This window comes from Dendrobium catenatum, unplaced genomic scaffold (assembly GCF_001605985.2).
Source record: "Dendrobium catenatum unplaced genomic scaffold, ASM160598v2 fragScaff_scaffold_703, whole genome shotgun sequence".
Taxonomy (NCBI): domain Eukaryota; kingdom Viridiplantae; phylum Streptophyta; class Magnoliopsida; order Asparagales; family Orchidaceae; genus Dendrobium; species Dendrobium catenatum.
Genome location: NW_021319165.1, coordinates 366,946 through 391,310, shown reverse-complemented (window position 1 = coordinate 391,310; position 24,365 = coordinate 366,946). Strand labels below are relative to the sequence as shown.

Here is a 24,365-nt window from a genome sequence, read left to right as displayed (position 1 = left end):
AAATTCTTTTTTTTTTTAGAGGGGTTTAGGTCTTGAGATTACTTTTTTATTACTTCTTAAAACAATTTTAGTACAAAAATATGTATTAAAACTCTATTTTAAGAAGCAATAAAAGAGTCGTGTCAAATGAAGCCTTAGCTGGTAATCAAAACTACTAACCACAGACCAAGACACGTTGCATAAAAGAAAATTTTCTCACATTTGTCTAAAAATAAACCTCGTCTTCTTCCTTTCAAAGCCATTCCTACCAAAATCTTATCTTATATGAAAAAAGAATTATGTCAGAATATTATGAAAGAAAGGTAGAGGTAGACCTTACGATGATCCGGTTAGGAAAGTTGAGGTATTAGATTTTACTTATGTTAAGAAAGGTTGATGTAGAACTAAAAAGACTTGGTCAAAAAATATTAGAAATGATATTTCTTTATTATATTTAAATGAGAATTTGACTTTTAACCGGACACAATGGCGAAAAAGGATTCATATAGCTGACCCCACTTAGTGGGACAAAGGTTTGATGTTGTTGTTGTTGTTGTTGTATCCGAAAGAAATCAAGATGGACAGGCCTATATTTGTATTGCCAATAATGCTGCATATAAAGAGTCTATATTGCACTAATTAAAAAGAAAATTTAATGATTTTTTTAAGTATATATTCTTTACAAAATTTTTATTCCCAAAAATTTATCCTCTATGTAAATGTATGAAGTTAATATTACGGGAAGTGCAGAAGGAAATGAAACAAAGAATGAGTAGACATCCATCATGACTTCGACATGCAAAACATAAATACGATTGCTACCAATGCAATGTTGTTTTCATTGCGTTCCTTACATTCTAAAAGAATTAAGAGCAAGTAGGCCAAAGCTAAATATTTTCGCCCACACTTAATGGATCTGATTTACATGAGAGATTGAAAATGAGAAAACATTCAGAAGTTATAATAACTAGAGATTATCATCTTAAAAAAAAAATCATTTTCATTTGCATGATTTGGAAGAAAATTAAATAGTATAAGTCCACAGAGGACTCGAAACCTGAGTTAGGCACTAAAAGTAGGGAAACATTAAAAATTTTTCATGAGAATGTATACTTCTATAATTGAGTTGCTTGAAATTATTAAATATGAATGAGTACATAATCAATAATATGTTGAAGCAGGTATTCTGATTGATACAATAAAATTCTTTGATTTTATTTTCACAATATATTTAATGATTAATTAATATATTAAAAATTATAAATGAATTATCACAATCATTAAAAAAAAATTAAGACTAATCGGCACAGGTAGCTATATCAGGATTTAATTGAAGTCGGAACCACTCCGCACATAAGGGCATCTCCAACCGAACGACAAACACTAGTTTGCCATTCCTGTTTTGCTCCAACCGATCGTCATTTTTGACGCCATTTGATCGCGGATGAACAGTGCGACGCCAATATTGGCGTTGTACTGTTCATCTGCGCCATTTTTTTTATCTCTACCGAACAGGTTCGGAAGAAAAGCGCGAAAGCAAAGCGACGGTTTTAGCGGCAAAATGACGTTGGATTGGAGATGAAACATGATATTTTTTGATTTCACTGTATTTTGGAGTGAAAAATAAAATTCTGGGTTGGAGATGGTCTAATAGTTTCTAAATAACTCCCGGATCAGCATAAGTAAAAGTCAAACCAAACAAGGACTAAAGAAAATTCCCTTTTTCTACCGAGCAAAGTCGCAAACCGAGCCGAGTGGAACCTCCCCTATCTCGCACGGCTGGTCCCCACCCAGCCTGCTCTTAAACCGCCACGTTTCAGTCCTCCGTATCATGCATCCAGTTCGACCACCCACATTCGTCGTGAAAATATCATCACAATGAAGGGCAAGATCAACACCAACATCCCTAGTGGCGACTTATCAGCCGTCAGATGACTGAGTCGACGAGCCGACTCATTTCTTTAGGCGCAAGAAAGAAAGAGAAGAACCGACCGGCTCGCGATATATGTACCCGGTTGCCATCGGCCGGCGACTCTCCGCCCTTCTCTTTCTTGTCGAGGCTCGGGGTTTGGTACTTCACCGTCGACAGCGTTCGCAGAGCGAGCGAGAGAGAGAGATTCGATGAATTGTCATGTTTCTATCAGCTCGAGGTATAAATCATCTCCTCCTTTGACTGCCTTGATTGACCAAAGGTTTAGGGTTATGTCTACGATTTCTATTACATTTTTGTTGGTATTCATGCCTTCGTCTACGGTGATTGCGCGACGTTACGGACGAGTTTGCAAATCAGATCTGGAAGTGCTGTTCATTTGTTCCTTATTCCTGCAGAGATAATCGCTTGGAGCTGGTTCTATTGATTATGGATATTTTTTGTTTCGTTTACTGTCGCGCGGTTAGGGTCAGTACCAGCGTTTTTTACTTGGAGAGTATTGATTCGCTTGGTGATGATCATCTTGCTGTTTGTAGGCGCGGGCTATATTGGCGTTTTGAAGCGGGAAATTAATTCAGACTTAGGGATGCTTGAATCCTCCCTTTTTTTAGATCAAGCGATATGTTTAACTTTATTTTCTATTTTTAGGATTTCTTTGGAAAAGCTTTTGAACTGCTTTAGTTTTGAAAAAATCTGTCATATTATAATATAATCAGTGGCGAAGTGTTTGATATGAAGAAGTACATTATATTTGCACATACACATGTTCTTTCACGACAATGGCCAGCATGCAGCATACAACTTGTCCCTCAAGTGTTATGTGGCAGTGACTTTTTTTCTTACGAGACAACACAATGGATCCACAAAAAATCAAATGTAGCAAGAAACTGTTGCTCGTCTGAAATTTTGTTGGGTTGGTTGATGTTGGGAATTGGTTCAATTTTAGGTTAGGTTGTTTCTTAGGTTTATGTTATCATTGTAGTCTCTTTCCTCTATAAGTAGGCATAAGGATTGTAATATTGGTTTACCCCATGCCAAGCAATAAGATTAGTTTTGATTTGTTCTTTCCTCTCTCTCTCTCTATCTCTCTCTCTCTCTCTCTCTCTCTCTCTCTCTCTCTCTCTCTCTCTCTCTCTCATCCAAGAAGTTTAAGAGGAACTTCATCTTCCTCCCAAGATCTAACAAGTGCTATCAGAGCCTTGTTGAGGCAATCTCGAGATGGAGGAAGTTTCTTATCCAAGAAAGGAAGGAGAGGTCGTGTGCGGGTCCCTTGGGTTGGAACTGCAGAACAGGTTGCAGGATCGGACAGGTCGCACTGAAGCTGCGGGCCGTCACTTGGTCACACACTCGGTGAGAAGGAGCAGGTAAATGCGCGCAAGGTGATGGTCATTGGATGCAGGCACATGCATACAGAGAGGACCAGGAGGATCGAGCCGGTGTCGCACGAGAGCGGGACGAGCGCAGTTTCCCGCGGGTGTGCCTAGGAGCGGAAGCCCTATGTTGTGTTTGGAGTCGGGCTAGCTTGGGAGCACGGGGCTGGGCCGTGTTTTCGATGAGAAGCGGAGCAACCAAAGGTGTCGTTTGCGATTTAGATGGAGAAATATTAGATCAGACAGGGGCGAGTTGAGCAGGTCAAAGAAGAGTCGCAAAGATTGATGGTGGATGTGACGATGAAGCCGTGGGATTTGGCAGCTGGTCGGACAGTGAATTCCGTGCAAACGATCTTGTACACTGAAGCTAGTTGGGTTGCTTGGTTGAGCAGGGTGAAGACAAAAGTAGGTGAAGGATTCTTGGTGGGTTCAAGAATCATTGACAAGCTGGCATAGAGTTCAAGCAGTTTTATGAGTTTCTCAGGAAAGTTGGAGACAGCCGCTCGCAGGAGTGCACAAGAAGCAGGCACCAGACTCGGCATCAAACGGGTGGCTCGTGCGAAGTTGCTGGACAGAGCATGCATGGGTGCCCAGGGAAGACAAGCAAGCCGGAGGGTGCTCTATGTTCGAAAGTGGGTGTACTGCGAGGGAGCTGGCACTGCATAAGGCTTTTCTTTGTTTTTTTATTGTAAAACTTGGACAAAGGTCGAGATTGTTATGAATTGATCCAATTTTATATTAGGTTGCTTTGCAAGACACCACATTAGTGTCCAATTTCTATATATAGATGCTATAGGTTGATGTAAGGGTTGGAGAAAATGAAATAAACTTTAGAAAGTTTTTCTCCAACAGTTGCTCTCTCTCCTTTCTCTCATCCAAGTTCAGGACGAGCCTTCTTCTTCCTCATGCAAAAATTTTAACTGTTGACATATGTTTGCTTCTTGTGCAATTGAGCTTGCAAAAATGATGAACTCAGTTTAGGAATGATTGGTCTTGCAATAACTCTGGTCTGATATGGAAATATTTAAATTGTATTGTGGAAGGGCGCAATTTTTTTATTTATGTTGGTGGCATTATTACAAATTTTAATGTTCCCCTTTCTAATTGGTTTGCTTTTTACCACCCAGTGGCTGTATTTTAGATTGCTAATTATGGCTCTTGTAAATGAAATGACTGTTATTTATAATTCTTTATGAATTGATGTTATTCGTCAAATGGGTCCTTTATATATTCATTCTTTTATTTGGTACTACGTTTGTACTTCTTACCATTTATACCCTTTTGAAGGCTATCAAATTGCTTTTGCTCAGAAGAAATGGTTCGAATTGAATTTAGATAGTCTTGGTTATTATTTTTATGAGGTTTTAACACTATCTTTTCCTTGTAGTTATTCCTTTTGTACATCGAAATTCGCCTTAACCAAATTGGACTTATCTTATTGATTTATCTGTATCATGTCATAAACTAGTCGATTGACTAAAAAATATCAACACATTTAAGTCACCAAGTGAACTCTTTAAAACCACTTTAACATCAGGGCCAATTCGAGGATGTTGACAAGCGTTAGAGCTACTCATCCCAGCTTTCCTGTGTACTCAACCTTAGGGCTGACTAGATGAAGTCATCCAGTCATTAGAACTTGGTTGAACTTGGCAAAACTTGGTGAAGGTTGCTAGTGATTTCACAAGAACTCATTGCTTATTTAGAAGTCATCGTGTGCTTCAATGTAATCAGATAGTTACGTGATAATAATATTTATTTTATAGCAACTTGCAATGCTATTCATTTATTTTTCATAAATGTAATATTTCCAATATTGTTTTGTTATAAATGCACAATCAGGGTGACATTAGGATGCATCGAATCATCATTAAAATTCTTATATTTTCTTGTAATATAATGAAATCATAGAGCTTCTCTCTCTTATTCACTCTTATTTTCTCTTGTTACTTAGCCATTCTATGACTACTGTACCAATCTTAGCTTTACCAGACTTCACTCAGGCCTTCATAATGGAGAAAGATGCTTCAGGATACGGACTGAGGGCAGTACTCATGCATTATCGTCTGCCCATTGCCTACTTCAGCCATGTGTTGAGAGATAGAGCCAGGTTGAAATCAGTCTATGAGAGGGAGTTGATGACCATCGTATTAGCCATCCAGAAGTGGCGACCCTACCTTTTAGGTAGGCATTTCATTGTTAGAAATGACCAGAGGAGCCTGAAGTACTTGTTGGAGCAGCGAATGATACCTGAGGAGCATCAGAGGTGGTTTTCCAAATTGTTGGGATATGATTTCGAAATCCAGTATAAGCCAGGAGTGGAGAACAAAGCAGCAGATACCTTGTTTAGATATATGGGGAGTTGCAGACAGTGGCAGTATTGGTTCCTTTGATGCTAGATTGGGATTCCACTAGAGAGGATAGTGTTAGGGATGAGTTGGGAAAAATCATGACAGATTTACTGAAGGAATGGGGTAGCCACACAAGGTACTTATTGGAGAGGGACAGACTGCTGTATCAGGTGAGGTTTGTGATACCGCGGACCTCAATTCACATTCCAAACTTACTCCAAGAGTTTCATCGAAGTGCTGTTGGGGGTCATTCAGGGGTGCAGAAGACATACATGAGGTTAGTCTCGAAGTTATACTGGAAGGGGATGCACAGAGATGTGGGGGAGATGGCGGCTAGGTGTGAGGTTTGTTAGAGGAACAAATACCTGGCTATATCGACAGGAGGACTACTAAAACTGTTGGCTTTATCGGGACGAGTATGAGAGGAGTATCCATGGACTTCATAGATGGGCTGCCCTGTTCAGAAGATTTCAGGGTGATTTTGGTGGTGGTGGACAGATTGAGCAAGTATGCTCATTTCATTCCCCTCCGACATCCATACATCGTGGTGATAGTGACTTCAGCTTTCATCAGAGAAGTGGTCAGATTGTATGGAGTGCTAGAGGCGATAATATTAGATAGAGATAAGATGTTCCTCAGTCATTTTTTGAAGGAGTTGTTCATATTACAGGGGACAGTTCTGAAGAGGAGTACCCATTACCACCCATAGATGAATGTCCAAATAGAAGTGATCAACAGGAGCCTAGAGACCTACCTGAGATGCTTTGTGTTGGAGATATCCAGGCTATGGGCCAAGTGGCTATCATGGGCTGAGTACTGGTACAACACCTCTTATCATTTCGCTTCTCATATGACCCCATTCAAGGTATTGTATGGAAGGAATCCTTCACACTTGGTGCACTTTGGGAGTAGCAATACTCCAGTTTCTTCAGTGGAGTATTTGGAGGAGGATGACAGAGTGTTAGAGAAATTGAAGAGACATCTACGAAGAGCTCAACAGATTATGAAGAAAAAGCTGATGGACATAGGAAGGAAATCCAATTCGAAGTAGGGGAGAGGGTGTTCTTGAAGCTCCCCCAACCATACAGGCAGAAGATAGTCGCCAACAGGAGGAATGAGAAGCTTGTTCCAAGGTACTTTGGGCCTTATGAAATAATGAAGAAGATTGGAGCGGCAGCATATTGGCTGAAACTACTACCAATGATGACTGTACATCCGGTTTTCCATGTATCTCAATTGAGAAGGGCTATTGAAGATTATATAACCAGCTCAGAGTTACCGGTGACACTTATTGATAATTTATTGGTGATTCTGAAACCTTTAGAGTTGATGGGGGTTCACTAGAAAGAAGATGGAACTAAGGAAGTGCTGATCAAGTGGAAAAATCTTCCTAACTACGATGCCACGTTGGAGCCATACAAGATGGTGAAACATCAGTTTCCTTGTTTTCACCTTGAGGATAAGGGGATTCTTTGGGAGGGCGGTATTATTATGTCGGTTCCTCCTGAACCGACCCCAAACCTTCAACTGGCACACCTAGGGCCGGTTTTGGTCTATAGGAGGCAGACTAGTACTTCCTCTTCCCCTCTTTGCAGCCCACAATAGTCGGTCCAACTATTCAAATTAAATCTAAAAGATAAAGGAGGGGGCCGCTAGGTTTTTGGAGGGAGTTTGGATTTAGAAAGTTATTTTTTTAAAAGGATTTAGAAAGTTATGTATTAAATAACATGAGGCGTTTAAGGGTTAGGTTATGCTTTAGTTTATTTATCTTGAAGTTTCCTTGACGTCTTGGGCTCTAGACTCCTCGTCTAGAGATTGGGAGAAAATGATCCTCTTCTCGAATTGAGGATCAATTGTATCTTGCTTTGTGTTTGCTTTGCTTTGATTCCATTAATGCAATCTATTGTTTTGGATTGATTTCATTCAGATTTTCACATTATTCTCGATGTTTTAACCAATTATTTGTTAGGATTGCTTGCAAACTCAAGTATTTCCTTTTGGATTACTTTCGAACTCAAGTATTTCCTATCAGTTAACACATTGAAGTTTGTCAGTATGAACTCGCCAAAACAAACTTGACACGTATTCTTGTCCTCAAGGTCAACTAGAAGTTGCCAAGCCTTAGTGCTACTCACCGGAACTTGCTTAGGTACTAGGCCTTAGGGTTGAGTGGAGGAAGTCGTCCCAACCTTCTGGTATTGCTATTTGTTAGAACCTAGCCAGCCTTGGTGAAATTGGCTAGAGCCTTCACTATATCTTGTTATTTATTTTTAAATTTACATTTAATGTGATTACACTGTTGTGGGCTAGCAATATTCATTTTATAGTAAGACTTTATTAGGCCTCATGTAAATTATTGTTTTTTTCATAAATTTAATATGTTCTACAGTTCTATGCCTCAATCATTACCTATAAATAGGGGATTGAGGGCGAGCCTATGAGACATCAAATCATATATAATCACATGTCTTGTATTTTTTTTGCAATATAGTGATATCTCATAGCTTCTCTCATTAATCTCTCTTTCTCTCTATTCTTCTCTTTTGTTACTTAACCATTTTTGTCAGTAGGGTTCTAAAGTTGCCCATGGACAAATTTTTGTACAATACCTTTATTATCTTTTTTGCTTCAATGGAATTCCTTGCTGTGTAAGGTGAGTCTGATGCTTATGTAGGTGCTAAGGAGAGAGGAGATAAGTCCAGTGCTAGCACAACTCATGCGAAAATGTCATTATTAAGGCCGTAAGGCATGCTTAGGCAAGCGCCTTTTTTGAAGGCCCTAATTTGTAAGGTGAACACCTTTTCATCAAACTTTTGTTTTATTATAGTTAATACATGGCTACATCCTTTTGGTTCTTTTTCTATATAAGGTATAAATAATAATTTTAAAACTATCTTAGTTCTAAAAATTCTTTTAGAGGTTGTTTGGTTTGTTAAAAAAAATAATGCATAGTAAAAAAATGTAGTTTAAAATACAATTTGAGTGTTTGGTTTGATGAAAAAAAATGCAATGTAAAATTCTAGTGAATTCCTTTTCACAACCTAGTTCAATTTTAATGTATTAAACTCGCACAATTTTGGCCAAATTCATTTTTTTTACCGCAAACTGACTGTGTTGTTAATGCCCACCAAGGTTTAAAATTACACAATTGGGTATTGAGGCATTTTTTGTTCGTGAGGCGAGGCGTAAGCCTCAAAATCAAAATTGTGTTAAGTCAAAATAAATGTTAAAAGAAAATTTTTATATAATATACAAATAATATATTAAAGGATGACGTGTTAACTTTCTATTAAATTATTAAGTAACTAATTGACATACGTATGAAATAAAAAATTACACAAGTTGTATAGTGACAAGTGATAAATTGTGTGAAATATAATTGAAATCTAAATATTATAAGAGTAAAATAATATTAAATATACGAATGGCATAAAAGTATCATATAATTTCAAGTTCAACTCTAAATTCCCTCTTTCTCAATTTTCCACTCATCCACGTTTAATTTCTAAAGAAAGTTAAAATAGTTGAGAAATCGTATGCACTGTCATCATTGAGAGGTTTTTTTTTTTTTGAGTCATTATCATAATAAATTGGTCTTTACCTATCTTATCCTATGAAGTTCAATACCACCAAATTTGTTTCTTCATTTATTTCAGTCATCATTCTCTTTCAAAAATATTTTTCATTAACATAAAGATGAGATTAATACTCAAAAAATTTTAGAGGAAGATGTGGTGATGGTATGCTGGTTTCAAGTGATCCCGGTGATGGCTACGACGGTGATGACTATGAAGAAATCACAGGGCTGGAGATCAAGGCAGCCAAGAGGAAGTTACTGTTACTTGGGGGTGCATTAAAGCATGATTTGTTCGAGGCTTTTGTTTAGGATTTATATAAGTTTTGATAAAAATACATATAAATAGGTTGAGGCGTTAGACTCACGTTAGTAAGGCGTAAGACTCACGGCGATAAGGCATAAGACTCATGCTGGTGAGGCGTAAGCCTCACGCCGGCGAGGCGTAAGCCTCATGCCAGTGAGGCGTTGTGTGCCTCAAGGTGGGCCTCAGCCAAGTTAAGGAGCAAGCATCAGAAAAAAATGTTTGAGGCGTAAGCTTCGATGCATTTTTTATTGGAATTGCGCTGAGGCGGGCCTCATATTGTGCAATTTTAAACAATGCTGCCTGCGACCATCGTTGACGACTGCCACTACTGTTAGCCGACTGTCGATCACCGCTGTCGATTGGCATCCACCTACTGGCCGCCAATCATTTCTGACCGCCACCTTCACTGCTAACCAATTTGACTAACCAATATTGGTTGGCGTCTTCCTCCACCTGACCATCGACCACTATTGCCACTGCTGCCTGACCATTGACCACTGCTACCACCGCCGCTTGTTATTGCTCGTCACTGATCGCCAATGATGGCTACCACTATCATTTTATTTTACATTGCATTCATTTTACCTCAAAAAAAAAAAAAATCTTATGCATTCCTTTTATACTCATGACATATCCAAACAACTTCAAACATTTCAAATACACTACATTCTATTTGCACTGTATTCCTTTTTACCTTGCATTCTTTTTTTTAGCAAAGCAAATAGTCCCTTAGTACTTTAGTTTAGGAGTTTTAACAATTTGGATAAATTCAATCTCTATATTTGCTTATGCTTCCATGAAATTTTAAAGATTATAAGCCCATTTATGTATTATTTGAATACAAGGTTTAAATATCCAAAAGTGTGCATGCCAAGTGCACGCATCATGTATGAGTGTTCTTTGGAGGGTTATGCATAAGATTATCCCTGCATTGCAAAGTGCTGTTTTGATTAATTAAACTCATGACCTTGTTACAATATATACAATTTTAGCATACTTTAAACGAGAACTTTAAATAATATGTAATTACTTAATTTATACTTTATTTCAATTTAACATCAATTTAAATGATGGATACAATTTTAAATATTAAGTAATTTAGATATAATTAAGTATAATATTTATTCCTTTATGCATGTATGTTATGTAATTCTTTATTTTTTGGATAGGAGACAACAATATATTGCATTTGAATGAGAACTTTTAATGCGGACATCCAACCATCCATACCTATCCGAGGAGATGAAGATCGACGGCCATCATCGCCCCACGTTTTCTTAAATTTTATTTGTAATTTTTATTTTTATTATGAATTTTTCATTTTTTACCCTCACTTAAGGGTCGTCCTATGTAAGCCCTAGGGACATATGTGTTTTGTTTAGTTTCTTAGGCATATATATAGAGGTCCTTTCTTGTGTAATGTAATGATGGATTATTAATAAAAAAGAATTAGTGCTTTTGTCTTGATCTCTGTGTGAGTTATGCTTGATCTCTGTGTGAGTTATGGAAAGGAAAAGTCTTATGGGAGGACAACCTTATTTCCATCAGCTGCAGGATGGATTCGGGTTCGTGGATTGAAGTCCTTCGGAAAGGGCAACGTAGTACCCACCAGCCGCAGGAAGAGTCCGGGCTTGTGATTTGTATCGTTTTTATTTTATTTTTCTTTGTCCTCTCATCTTTAGTCTTCACCATTCACCATCCATTTTTTGTTTTATTTCGTTTGACTTTAGCTAACTTTTCTTTTGGATCAAAAATCAACCCCTCCACCTCCATAACCGGTCGACCACCTCACCCCTAGCCTCTTCCCTCCACAAATTTTGAATTTTGAATTCAAAATAGCCTATTTATTAACTTCATAAATTACTTTATTGTTAACTTGGAAAGTTCCTAATTTGAATTCAAAGATATTTGAATTTCAAATCATTTTTGAATTAACAAATCTATTTTTGGAAGCCTTCCCCTAATTTCTCGAAATATGAAATCAATTTCAGATTTAATATCAAATCTCATTTAATGCCTTGTGCCACATACATCGTATGTGGACATCTCCCCCCCTCCTCCTTTTGCCGCCCCCCTTTTCCCTCGTATATTAGGGTCCGTTTGGGACGGCTTTATTGTTGCTGTGCTTTATAAAAAACTGTTAAAGGGATGTTTGGGACATTGCGGCAGACCTACGTTGGAAAAATTTCTGCGGCCCATCCCCGCTTCGCGCGACCTTTCCCTGCCTCCCGCGGTCCACTGCTTTCCGCGGTTTCGAAGGACAAAAATGTCGCAAATGCCCCGTCCTCAATTAATGCTCTCAATCAAATCCCTTTCCCTCTAAAATTTATTCTTTCCTAAATTAAGTTGTTCTAATTTTGATAACTTTTTGAATTCAAATTCAAACGAATTTGAAATTTCAAATTCTTTCCTAAATCATTTAGCTTAATTTTGAAAAGCCTTCCTTTCAATTAAGGATTGGGTAAATAAAAAATTAATTGGGAATCAATTCAAATTCCACATTCATTGAAGCTGGACACCCTATCCCCTTTCCCTCTGTCTTTGGCCAACCCCTTCCCTCCCTTTTCCAATTAATTTGAAAATTCTAAACTCACATGACCCCCCCTTCATTCTACATCAATTTGGTATCAGAGCATGGTTGCTCACTCGGGGAACGAACTCGACAGAGTCGAGCTCTTTTTCACCTCGGGAGAATGATGCGGACATCCAACTGTCCATGCCTATCCGAGGATGAGCTAAGATCGACGGCCGTCATCGTCCCACGTTATCTTAAATTTTATTTGTAATTTTTATTTTTATTATGGATTTTTCATTTTTTACTCTCACTTAAGAGGGTCGTCCTATGTAAGCTCTAGAGGCATATGTGTTTTGTTTTAGTTTCTTTGGCCTATATATAAAGGCCCTTGCTTGTGTAATGTAATGATGGATTATTAATAAAAAAAGAATTAGAGTTTTTGTCTTGATCTCTGTGTGAGTTATGGAGAGGAAAAGTTCTATGGGAGGACAACCTTGTTTCCACCAACCGCAGGATGGATTCGGGCTCGTGGATTGAAGTCCCTCGGGGAGGGCAACATAGTACCCAACAGCTGCAGAAAGAGTCTGGCTCGTGGTTTGTATCGTTTTTATTTTATTTTTCTTTGTTCTCCGCCCTCATCTCTAGTCTCCACCATTCACCATTCGTTTTTTGTTTTATTTCGTTTGATTTTGGCTAACTTTTCTTTTGGATCAAATATCAACCCCTCCACCTCCATAGCCGGCCGACCAACTCACCCCTAGCCTCTTCCCTCCACAAATTTTGAATTTTGAATTCAAAATAGCCTCTATATTACTTTCATAAATTACTCTATTGTTGACTTGGAAAGTTCCTAATTTGAATTCAAAGATATTTGAATTTCAAATAATTTCTGAATTAACATATCTATTTTTGGAAGCCTTCCCCTAATTTCTCTTAATCTGAAATCAATTTTAGATTTAATATCAAATCTTATTTAATGCCTTGTGCCACATACATCGTGTGGACATCTCTCACCCTCCTCCATTGGCCGCCCCCTTTATCCTCACATATTAATTAATTCCCCCCAATTAATGCTCTCAATCAAATCCCTTTCCCTCTAAAATTTATTCTTTCCTAAATAAAGTTGTTCTAATTTTGGTAAGTTTTCGAATTCAAATTCAAATGAATTTGAAATTTCAAATCTTTCCTAAATCATTTAGCTTAATTTTGGAAAGACTTCCTTTCAATTAAGGATTGGGTAAATAAAAAATTAATTGGGAATCAATTCAAATTTCACATTCATTGAACCTGGACACCCTATGCCCTTTCCCTCTCTCTTTGGCCAACCCCTTCCCTCCCTTTTCCAATTAATTTGAAAATTCTAAATTCACATGACCCCTCCCCCGCGCCCGTTTGTTCAAAATCATAATTTGCATGCTACAGTTTTGCAAGAGTGCTTGAATTAATCGCATTCATGTTCTCTCTTATCCCTTGCCATAGGCTCGCTTCAATATTCATCATCTTTGTTTTTGTCTTCATTATTGACCTATGGTGAATTGCGTGACTTGCTTGAACCCGAACAAGCTTGGTTGGGCCTGAACAATTCAATTGCATCCTCACATGTTTTTTGACTCTGAACAATTCTACTTACGCCTACACCTGCCCACCAGAATTACTAGCAGCTATTAACATAACTTGTATTCATAAAATTTTTGTTGATGGGAGTTGAAGCTCACACTTTTAATTAGATGTTGGAAATATCAATTATGATGCGGTATTAAGTACTGGTAATAACATCTTATGTGCTTTTATACATGCTTAGCAAGTTCTTATTTATTGATGGATTTTTTAGGGTTGGGGAAGGGTGTAATGGGGTTTGCTTATATAAATGTTATTTGAATAATTTAGAGTCTGTTTGGGGTAGTTGTAGACTTGTAGTTTTATTACAAAGTTAACCTTTGTTTTTTGAAAATTATTGTCGGTATTATAAATATCTTCTTTTTTGAAAAAAAATTGACATTTGCCTTTTTATAACCAGCGCACAACATTAGATCTTGTTGTAAAAGCAACTTCTCACCACAAAATTTTGGGGAAGAAATAAGAAAGTTATAGCCAAATAGAAGTATGACAACAATATGAGAAATAAAGCAATGTGAAAGTTTCCCAAACATACTCTGAATTTTGACTACTGATACCGAGATATTTGAAATTGCCAATTGTTGCCAATGATTTTATATGACTATACCTAATTAGTAAGTTATCTTTGGTCCATCGGAGCAAGATAATGTCATTATAGTTGTGAAATATTTAATCTTCTTTCTCATTCTTTCTTGTCTATTCTTAGATATGCATCTTTCCATGAAACGTCTAGTGATGTTATCATGATATTAATAAAAGGTATGAATCTTAAGGCTTGGGCTGTTATACTCATGAAAGATATTTGATATCATGACTGATTGTCCTTGTTATATTTATATGCTATATATCTGTAAACCTACCTGATTGTTTTCTCTTAGTTTTATTCAATATATTGGTAGATGGTTGCACTTGACTTGTATGATTGGGTGTTTCTTATTGGCATTTATCTTTTTTTGTTTAGTATTGCTGCTTTGTGAGGCCGAGAAGAAATAGATGTGTTGGCGTGCAGTACTACAATTTTCTTTTTTCTTGGCATGCATTTTGGTTCCGGTTCTCTGAGAAGAAATAGATGGGATTGGAAACATGTTCATGATGATGTCTTTACTTCTTGTTGGGACAAGAATTTTGATGAATAATGCTATTGCTTAATTGACTTCCAAGAATATAGTTAAAATACTCATTCTATCTATTAAAATGAAGGATTTGGATTTCAGCAGAATATCGAGTTTAAACTATATTGTGGAAATTTTTGAAAGCTTCTTTTAGATCAGATTTATCTTTCAATAAGTATAGGCAACACACGAGTATGTTCATCAATAAAATTAATGAACTGCGCTTTGGAATAAAGATTTTGACATATGGATGGAATTCATATATCGCCATGAATAATAGAAAAAGTTTTGGCAGCTTTATGAGACTTAGGCTTAAATATAGCTCTTTGATTTTTCACAAGTTGAAAAAATATTATTTTTTACCAAACAAACAAAGAAATAAGTTTTACATTACATAAAATTAGATGACCTAATCTAGAATGATAACTTGATCAATTTTTGCAAGAGAGGAAAGCTCTTTAAAGATGGATGGCAAGGGTATGATTACTAAATTTGAAATCCTCATCAGAGTAGCACAAACATCTATCCATTTTAGCACTATTAATCTTTTTTCCTTTTCTCTAAAATTCACAAAATTTTGATAAGAACGTGATTTTACAGATGCATTCTTTTGCTGTATTGCTTACAGATAAGTGGTTTCAATGACGATTTATGCATGTAAAATAAAATTGAGATAAAACCCAAGGTTAAAATTCTAGTAATAGGGATAGAAATCCATCAGCAATTTTGATTTTTGGAGGTTTTAAGCAAGGGAGTATGAATTGAGAATATGTGTCCATAATTCGTCAGGTGATCTGAAACTCACGAGTCGATGATCCATAATTTTTTGCCTTTATTAGTGTATATGAGGGCTAAAGGAAATACACCTTTCTTTGTTAAAAGAGAAGAGTTGACAATTTTTTTAAGAGTAACTTGTATGGCAGAACAAATTCATTTTGTTCAAGGAAATGCTACTAAGATTTTCAACGGGTTTCTTCTTTAGATTTTGTTTTTAGTTTGATAAGCATGAGTGTCTTTGTGTAAAATTGATCTGATTTGTTGGCTTGCCATGAAGTTTCTAACAATTCTTTAGTGTGATTGGTCTTCTTACAAACATAACTCCAACGAATGGCTTTTTTTCCACTTCTTGAGTGGTGTCTTGTATTTTGCTCCAAATATTTGATGTTATGTCCGGATTCTTTATTAATTAGATTGTTCTTGGTATTTCTTAGCTTTATTCTTTATTTTCTTTCTTCCCTTCAAACTTAAACAAATACTTATTCACTTTTAGGAATTGGATGATTCCTTAGGATTCTTTTACGAACTTCATGCAGGTCTTTATTGAGTCATGCAAGAAAATTATATGTTCCTATTTTTTCTTCAAGTTTAACTTATTTACCTAAACGTTTTCTGCATCCATCGTTTAGCTTGAAAATATCTCTTTTTTTTTTTTCTAAATTTTTTTTAGTATGGTGAAGTATTCGGCAATACTTGGGTTTCCTTGCTTTAGGTCAGTAGCATGATCTTGTAATTCATATAATCGAGGTTTTAATGTATGTGTGGTGTTGTAGACAAAGTATAGGGATACAATATTTTCTTCCATATAATTAATAAGTTAAGATATTACTAAGGCAGTTTTGATATCTCGTGTTGAATGAAAAGGTTGACCACATCAGGTTGACAAATGGTATTATTTAGGTATCAAATCTTTCCTGTTACCATTGAAACTGAACGAGAGCATTGGAAGAAGTTTTTTTTTTCCATTTAGTTTGCAGGATATGATTTGAAAACTCTAGTGCTTCATGGAAACTCCCAAAGTTTCATGGCTTGGTTGGGTGGAAGGACCCATATTCTCTCCAACTTTGCTAGACTTGATTAGTGCCCTTTTGTAGCCGGCCATAGCTTATGATATAACATGTTTTATTATTTATTTATTATATATATATATACCTTACAATAAAGAGGTAGGTGAGAATAAATAATAGAGAAAGAGGTATATATTTCCATGCTTGCATTGGACGAAATCCATTCCTGCTATATAGAAGGCTTACAAGGGTGAAAATTAGGTAAGAAATAGACTCTCTTACCAAAAAGGAAACCTAATTAATACAATTTATTTTTGATATGAAAAGCTACAAAATATAATAGATCTGTTCGCTAGAAGTCAGCTACAAGATTGTTTCAAATCAGTGGCCTCCTATACAAAATCCAAACTGCTAGGTGGCAAGAGGAAAAGGAAAACAGGAATTGCTATACAGGGATGTCTTCCTGCCATCCAGGCTCAATCCAACAAGCATTTCAGCTGGGGATCCGCCAGACCCACATTGCAGGAATTACCTTCCAGTGATGTCTGCCTGTTGTCTAGTGCACAGGCTAGCATAAATTTTTTGTTTGGGGCTTCTTCAACTATGGTATATGATAAGAATATTTTATTCTTTCTTTTGGCAAGAGCAGCGTCACATATTTCAACATTTTTTGCAGTATTTTGTTTCTTAGGATAAGTCTAATGATGATGATTTTAGGTAAAAGTTAGTTACTCTGATTTATTTAGAGTTCATGTGGTGCAAAATGTTTATTTCTTGTGCATATTGAACAGTCTCAAGTTTTAGTTAAAATATCAGCCTTCTGATGATTTTGTTAGGAGATTAGATGTATTAGATCTGACCTATGTTAAGAAAGGTAGAGATAGACCTAAAAGTATTTGGTCAGAAAGGATTAGAAATGATTTTTTTATTAGATTTAAATGAGAATTTGACTCTTAATTGGATACAATGGAGAAAAAGGATTATGTCGCTGACCTCATGTAGGGGATAAAGGCTTCTTGTTGTTTTTGTTGTTATATGTTATTCTCGTGATGTCAACTGTCTTCCAAGTGCTAAGCTGAAACTGGCATATCCTGTTATCAGTTTATTTCATCTTTTTGGTTCAAAATTTGTGTGATTCATTAATTTATCCACGGAAGATCAAGTTCTTCTTGTTGCATATTTCATATAGATTCTAATGCATGTATATTACCTTTTTTTTGTCACAATTACAGAATGCTAAGCATTTTCATAGTTACTCTGGCTAACTGTGTAGCTTATTTATGTTGCTCCATTTATTGTTACTTGTTCAGGCTTCCATGAAAGTAATTTATACTTGCCCTTCCTCATTGTATTCAGGACTGAAGTGGGATAAATTATAGCACCCCTCTTGATAGGCATATGTGCCGTTGTCTTACCTGAAAACGTTATATATTTTTTTATTCCTGTTGCCTAATATGTTTTCGGCCATTTTCTACATACCTAAAACTTGCTTTTCCATAGACTTTTTTTCTTTTATCTTTTTTTATTCCACGAATCTGTTTTTAAAAATTATTATTTCATTTAGTTATATTCACATTCTTCTAGTTATTATTGATAATTCTTATACCGTCTAGGGTTATTGAGCTCATGACATTCTTGAATATGAGTTCTGGATACAGTTGCGTGAACCTGTAAATAACTGTAAGTAAGCAGGCTTAGTGGAGACAGGCTTTTTTAGAAGCGTTAGATTTTGGTTGCAGTTTTCTTTTGTGAATAGAAATGGAAGCTATGAACGCAAAGGCGTTGGGTAGTGCTGGAGTTCCTCGTAACAAAATCAAGAGGAAAAAGTTCCCATCCGATCCAAATTTCAGTGGTGATCATGCACGGGTTAATCAATATGATGGCGAACATTCACGGCTCACTTGTTGCAATTTGATTAATGCTGGCTCTGTTCCAACTGGAAAGCTTACTGTTAAGAAGTACCACAACTTCATAAAAAGTGGCTTGCCCAATCGGTTGCTGTTTTACCATGACAGTGAATGGATAGATTTTGGTGCAGATATTGTTGGTCTGGTCCGCGATGACTTCCAAGCAAAGAGGGCCATTATTGAGGTAACTTATCAGGACCAACAGTTTTTACTGGACTTTGTGCGCATGCTTCATATTGATGCAATGACAGGTCTCAGCAAGCCAGTTGCATGGATTGATGAGCATGGAAAATGCTTCTTTCCAGAAAAATTCCCTGAATATTGCGACTCCCATGGATTCCTCATGGGAGAAAATGTTCGCGTTGCTTGTGTGCTAGACAGGACACAAGAAGTGGATTCCCATATTGAAACCATTGATAGTGCTGCTGAAAGCTCAAATTCAGAATGCGCCAAGGTTAAGCAACAACAGGTTAAGAGTGGAAAGCTTTTTTCAGACAATGAGGGCATGGCCATGGTGAGTGAAGCAGTGGGTGAAAATGAACTATGCTCTCTTATCCCATACAAGGTATCTTGTTTTGGAACAATGGAGGAAAAAAATGCGATTGGAGCAGACAACTGTCAGCTTGTTTCTAGTCCTGTCCAGAAATTTTTTCTTTCTGGAATGTATCCTTATGTTGATGCCAAGGACATAGTTAGGATCCTAAGAACTCCGATAATAGATGATTTTGGAGACATCCGCTTTCATAGTTTTCAAAAGCAGATTGAGATGACGAAGAGCCTTCGTAGTAATGCCAATGTGCGCTATGCATGGCTGGCTGCAACCAAGTCTTCTGTAGAAGACATAATGTTGCATGGAGTTATGAGGGCAGAAAAGCCAGTGCGTGGTAGTACATATGGCCTTGGTGTTCATCTTGCACCTGCAAACTGCCCCATTATCTGGTGAGGTTTTACTTCTCTTGATTCTTATCTTAATTGCTAGATTATGGGTAAGAAAATGCTTAAATTTTTTTTGTCTGTGGATCTTCATGGTGAAAATTATCATATATGCTGCTTCTATGTTGTTGCTGCTTGACTATTTCGTTTTAGTTTTCCATGGTTATCTTACTCTAAGATGCTAATGATTTTTTTTCAAGAAATTTGTGTTGCTGAGAAATTGCTATCCACAGTGCCACCTATTCAGATGTGGATGAAAATGGAATATCTTATATGATGCTATGTCGTGTCATCATGGGCAATGTGGAACTCGTCTGCCCTGGATCTAAACAGTTTCAGCCTAGCAATGATAATTTTGACAGTGGTGTGGATGATTTTCAAGCACCAAAACATTATGTTATTTGGGACACGAATATGCATAGTCACATCTACCCCGAGTATGTTTTGGCTTTTAAGCTTGGCTCTGAAGCCAGAGGTAGTTCTTGTGATATGTTGGGAAGTTCAATTTAATATATTTGGAATCTTGATGGCTAGGTAGATCTTGGTATTTTATTTTGCTGCAGAGCATCTTTTTGGGAAAGAAAATGTATCTAATGAATCCGGAGTAACAAATGGTACTTCTTCGCCTGCTCCACTTCTGAAGGTGTCTCTCTCCTTTTTTATTTTCTTTTTTTGGTTTATAATTTTCTTCAGATATGCAGTAGAACTGTCTTGTACCTTGAATTTTAGTACTTAGCATAATCATTTTACTGCTTGTTTGTTGGCTTTTGTTTTGCTGACTGTTAGCAATGTGTGAAAATGTGTTGAGGTCATATGATTTATAAATGAAGATGGATAAAATGTTCTTTTCTGTTCTCAGGAAGAAAATGGTGATCCACCTGTCATTACAGCTGGGAAACCCCAGGGTAACGCTCAGGCATTTGGCAGAGTTCCGAAGCCAACATCTCCATGGATGCCCTTTTCCATGTTGTTTGCTGCGATTTCAACCAAAGTTTCTTCCAAGGATATGGATCTTGTTAATACACATTATGAAGAATTCAAGGTATCTAACTTAAGTTTTCATTGCTATTAATTTTCTCACCCTTGAGGTATTTGTTCTTTGTTTAAGACTCTTTGCGTTCTATTTTCTTCAGAAAAGAAAAATAAATAGGCTTGAACTTGTTAAGAAGTTGAGGCAGATCATTGGAGACAAGCTTCTTATATCTACTATAATGAGGCTTCAACAGAAGGTGAGTTATATATAATGTTGATAACTTCGAGGGTGTATAATGAGAACCATCATTTCCCTGTGCGCTTCTGCTATAAGCTTATATGAGTCTTGTTTAATTCCAATATTGCAATAAAATAGAGGAAGTGCTCGATGTTGTATTTTGTAGTCATTAATTGTTAGATTTGTTTCCCAGATTTAACGAATGTTTTACTTTCATGACTGTATTGGCATAAGGATTTTTTTTTCAACATTTTGGGGTAAAGTACTCTCATTTTTGCTATCAATTCGTGCGTCATTTGTAGAAGGTCAAGCGGTAAAATAATCTCATAGTTGGTGCAGTCAAGTTTATTACTTTTTTTAAGTCATGTTTGGCATTGTCAATTTCTATTTTTTTTTTCCGCAAAGATATTAAATTTTGGTCCATTGGGATGTGAGAAGGAGTCTTCTTGCGTCCCCCTGTGCGAGGATTATAATTCATGATAAAACAACTTTCCAACCCATTCGCAGGTGTGTTGCCCATGAAAGTCGCATCACGTTGCAGTGAAGTTAAAACTGCTCCTGCCACCTCAAATAAATCCCTAGGATTGCCCCTCATTGCATATAGTTATTGGGACCAAAATTTTTAAAGCTTATTTGGCATTAAAATTATGAATCAGTTGCTAAATCATATATAATATTTAAGTATTTATTTAAAATTAACTATTGCTACCTCTTAGATTTTGTTTTTTTAATGATTTACTCATCCTCATAGTTTTCCATACTTTATTTATTTACAATATGGTGATTAAGACGCATTGGTACTTAAATTTATCCCCAAGTCGTGTCTACTCAGATCTGTTTGGAAGGATAGGACAAGTGCTTATTGCTTTAACAAATGCTATTTGGTCCGGTATCCTTAACTTTTAATCATTACTTATTTTATTCAAAATCCGTTATTGACATAAATTTTTAGTCGCAACATGCTAGTATTGAAATGGGTTAATCTACTTTTTATGAATTTCTGCTTCTATCTTTTCTATCAGTATATTTAGTTGAACTAAAAATGGCATTATTTTGTTTCTTCCCATCATAAAGCCTTCAAACTTGAAGATCAAACTTACTGCTTGGTTGGGATTTTCTCCATGAATCAAAATGTCAATGACGTGTTGCTTATTACTGTTGAAGCATAAAATATTGGCAATTATATTTTTGAGTAGATAAGTCTGCCTAGGGATTCAATTATACAGGTTATTTAACTGAATTGTCAATATTAATTTGACTACAAAGTAGAGCCTTTGTGGCCAGTGATTATGGAATTTTTTTTCAATAGCAACTTAGAATCCAATAATTTTTGGTGCAGCATAAAAGAGGCATATACTAGTTTTAAAAAATGCAAATATAAAGAATATGCGTCTTATCATTTTCTTTATTATTGCTTTTGCAGTCAAAGAGTAAAATTTTAATGACTTGGTGAATATTTGTACGATTTATATTTTATAAGGAAGTTACACTCATGGTTCCATCCTCATGAGATTTTTATTATAGAAAGCTTAAGTTTCAATCTATGGATTCCCTAATGATTCTTGGAGTTTAGACTAAATTTCAGGATAAAAGAGTCTATTTTTTCCCGTTATTTTCAAAACTTTTTAATTCTTTAGCTAATTTCTCTCTCTGTTTTAATTAAATTTTTTCTTCTTTTTCTTTGAAGTTTTTATTTCAACCTTCTTATAAACAGATTTTATTTTTATTTTTCTTAATTTGGTTTTAAAGTCTTTTTAATGTTTTTTTTTTCTTTTTCTAAATACTTTTTATTATCTTTTAGATTGATTTTTATTTCCTTTTATTTTAGTTGACTTGTTTTTGTTTATTTTAGGTTTAGTGTTTTTAATTTTGTTGACTATTCATTGATGATTTATGACATTAATGAATTGTTGTTAATTTTGTGAGATTTTTTTTTTTAATTTTAAGTTAGGCTTATATTTTGTCTCGGAAAAATAAAATGTTTCATTTTATGATTTCATCTTCTTAAACCTTGATAATAATTATGTCAAGTGATTTCTAATATTTGTTAAAAATTAATTTAAAGCAAAATTTGTATTTATCCACCTATGGGTATGTTCTTATGACCCAAACATATTATTGGTTAAAGCCTTAGAATGATTCTAAAAAGTTTAATACATAGGAGTTCCTTGAATAAAAAAGGAATTGCAATGATAAAGAGTGGATTTTGATAAACCTGGATATAGGATGGATTGGAATGACCGTATATTAACCTTTTAGCCCTTATTAAATTTGGAAGGGATGAGCATATATATATATATAATGACAATTTTGTAAAAAGGGGTGTGTGCCACACATTGCTACAACGATGCTAATGGCCATTTGTAACAGATAGGGTGAGTTGTATGGGTGGAGTCATGTATGGTATCTTTTGTTGGTTTTAGCAGCTAAGCCCTTGAACTTTTGAAGTAATAACTTTAAAATAAAACGTTGAATTATATAAACTTTTTGGCGCTTTATATAAATGTAAAATGTGTGTATCACTGTGTTGATAGGATATATTTTAGTATGCTGAGAATATATATAATTTACATACAAATATTAGTAATTACGTTAAGTGCATATTCTGATCAAATGTTAGACGCTCAAAATGTATGTTATCTTCTATACTAATAGTTGTAATTACGTTATTTGTATTTTTTGCAAAATAATCTGTTTAAATATGCCATGTAGTTTAAATATGTTACGCTCGAAAGTTTGAATTCAAAGAACCTATATATATGTATGTGGCCTTTTCTTGTTCATGCTGGTTGGCCATGGAAACATAAACTGGCTCTAAGCTCATCCTGGAATTAAGATTACGTCATTGTGGATTTGTTATTCAAGCATTGCAGATGCTGAACATATTAGTGTATCAAAGTATTTCGGTGGTTTATTTGACTACCTACTGGAACTTCAAATTCACTAAAATCCGTTTGTTTTTGCAGCTTCCTCCCACGGCGATACAGGAACTCTCATTTCCAACCAGCAAGAAGCTCCAAACAAAGCCTTGAGCGAAAGTTGTAGGCTTTGCACAAAGGTTAGGATGTTTGAAGTTTTAGGGTGGATTAGCACTTGTCTGACTTTTCTATACTCCAGAAGAATTTCTGGGATCCGTCGAAATGAATAAATACACCTTTGTGAATCTTTTGACATGTCTTTTGTGATTTGCTTTGATTATGGTGCTTAGTGACAGGCAGCTGTGTTGTTTGCCATTACCCCTTTCATCTGCGCCTTATTTCACTTCTGTTACCAGTATTTGTGGATCGTAAGAAAGAGCCGTTGCCCAATTTCTGGATTTTTTCTTTGCGCCAGAGGGTTGTTAAAATAGGTTGGGTTCATCGGCGCTGGAGAATATCAATCGATGTCTTGAATTGGATTAATTATTCTGTGCGGTTGCTGAATGTCATCTGAAGACTAACTAGAATGCGTCAAGTCACCTCTTTGTTCGGTACTGCGGCTCGTTACCGTTGACTTGACACATTTTAGTTGGTCTCCGGACGACATTCTGCATCCGATCTCTGCACAGAATAATTTCTCCTTGAATTAGAGTTGACGTGTGTATATTTTTGTTGCCTTTTGGTTTGAGAAGGTAAGCCAACTTAGGTGTTTTAGTGGTATTTTTTTTGCCTGTTGAAATTGTGCGCCTATTTGAAATAAACCATAAAATCGACTTTTCATAGGTAGGCCATGCCGTTTGAAATTGTTAACAATATGATCTTGATCTGATTCAAGCTCCCTCATTCGATTTGATTGTC

General features: G+C 36.0%; 2 protein-coding genes across 3 annotated transcripts; both read left to right on the top strand.

The window, feature by feature from the left end:
• Nucleotides 1-1,956: 1,956 nt before the first annotated feature.
• Nucleotides 1,957-23,862, top strand: LOC110109312 (inactive poly [ADP-ribose] polymerase RCD1). Of its 2 annotated transcripts, XM_020840323.2 has the most exons (8): nt 1,957-2,129; nt 8,305-8,420; nt 18,153-19,385; nt 19,613-19,854; nt 19,943-20,022; nt 20,239-20,421; nt 20,513-20,608; nt 23,556-23,862. In XM_020840323.2, exons 3-8 carry the CDS (start codon nt 18,298-18,300, stop codon nt 23,619-23,621), a joined length of 1,755 nt encoding a protein of 584 aa, XP_020695982.1. In that variant the 5' UTR covers nt 1,957-2,129; nt 8,305-8,420; nt 18,153-18,297; the 3' UTR covers nt 23,622-23,862. The 2 variants fall into 2 exon arrangements, with proteins under 2 accessions (XP_020695982.1, XP_020695981.1); XM_020840322.2 differs by lacking the exon at nt 8,305-8,420.
• LOC114579901 lies at nt 5,672-6,974 on the top strand. Its single transcript, XM_028695874.1, has 3 exons — nt 5,672-5,969; nt 6,301-6,425; nt 6,588-6,974. Exons 1-3 carry the CDS (start codon nt 5,672-5,674, stop codon nt 6,972-6,974), a joined length of 810 nt encoding a protein of 269 aa, XP_028551707.1.
• Nucleotides 23,863-24,365: the final 503 nt, after the last annotated feature.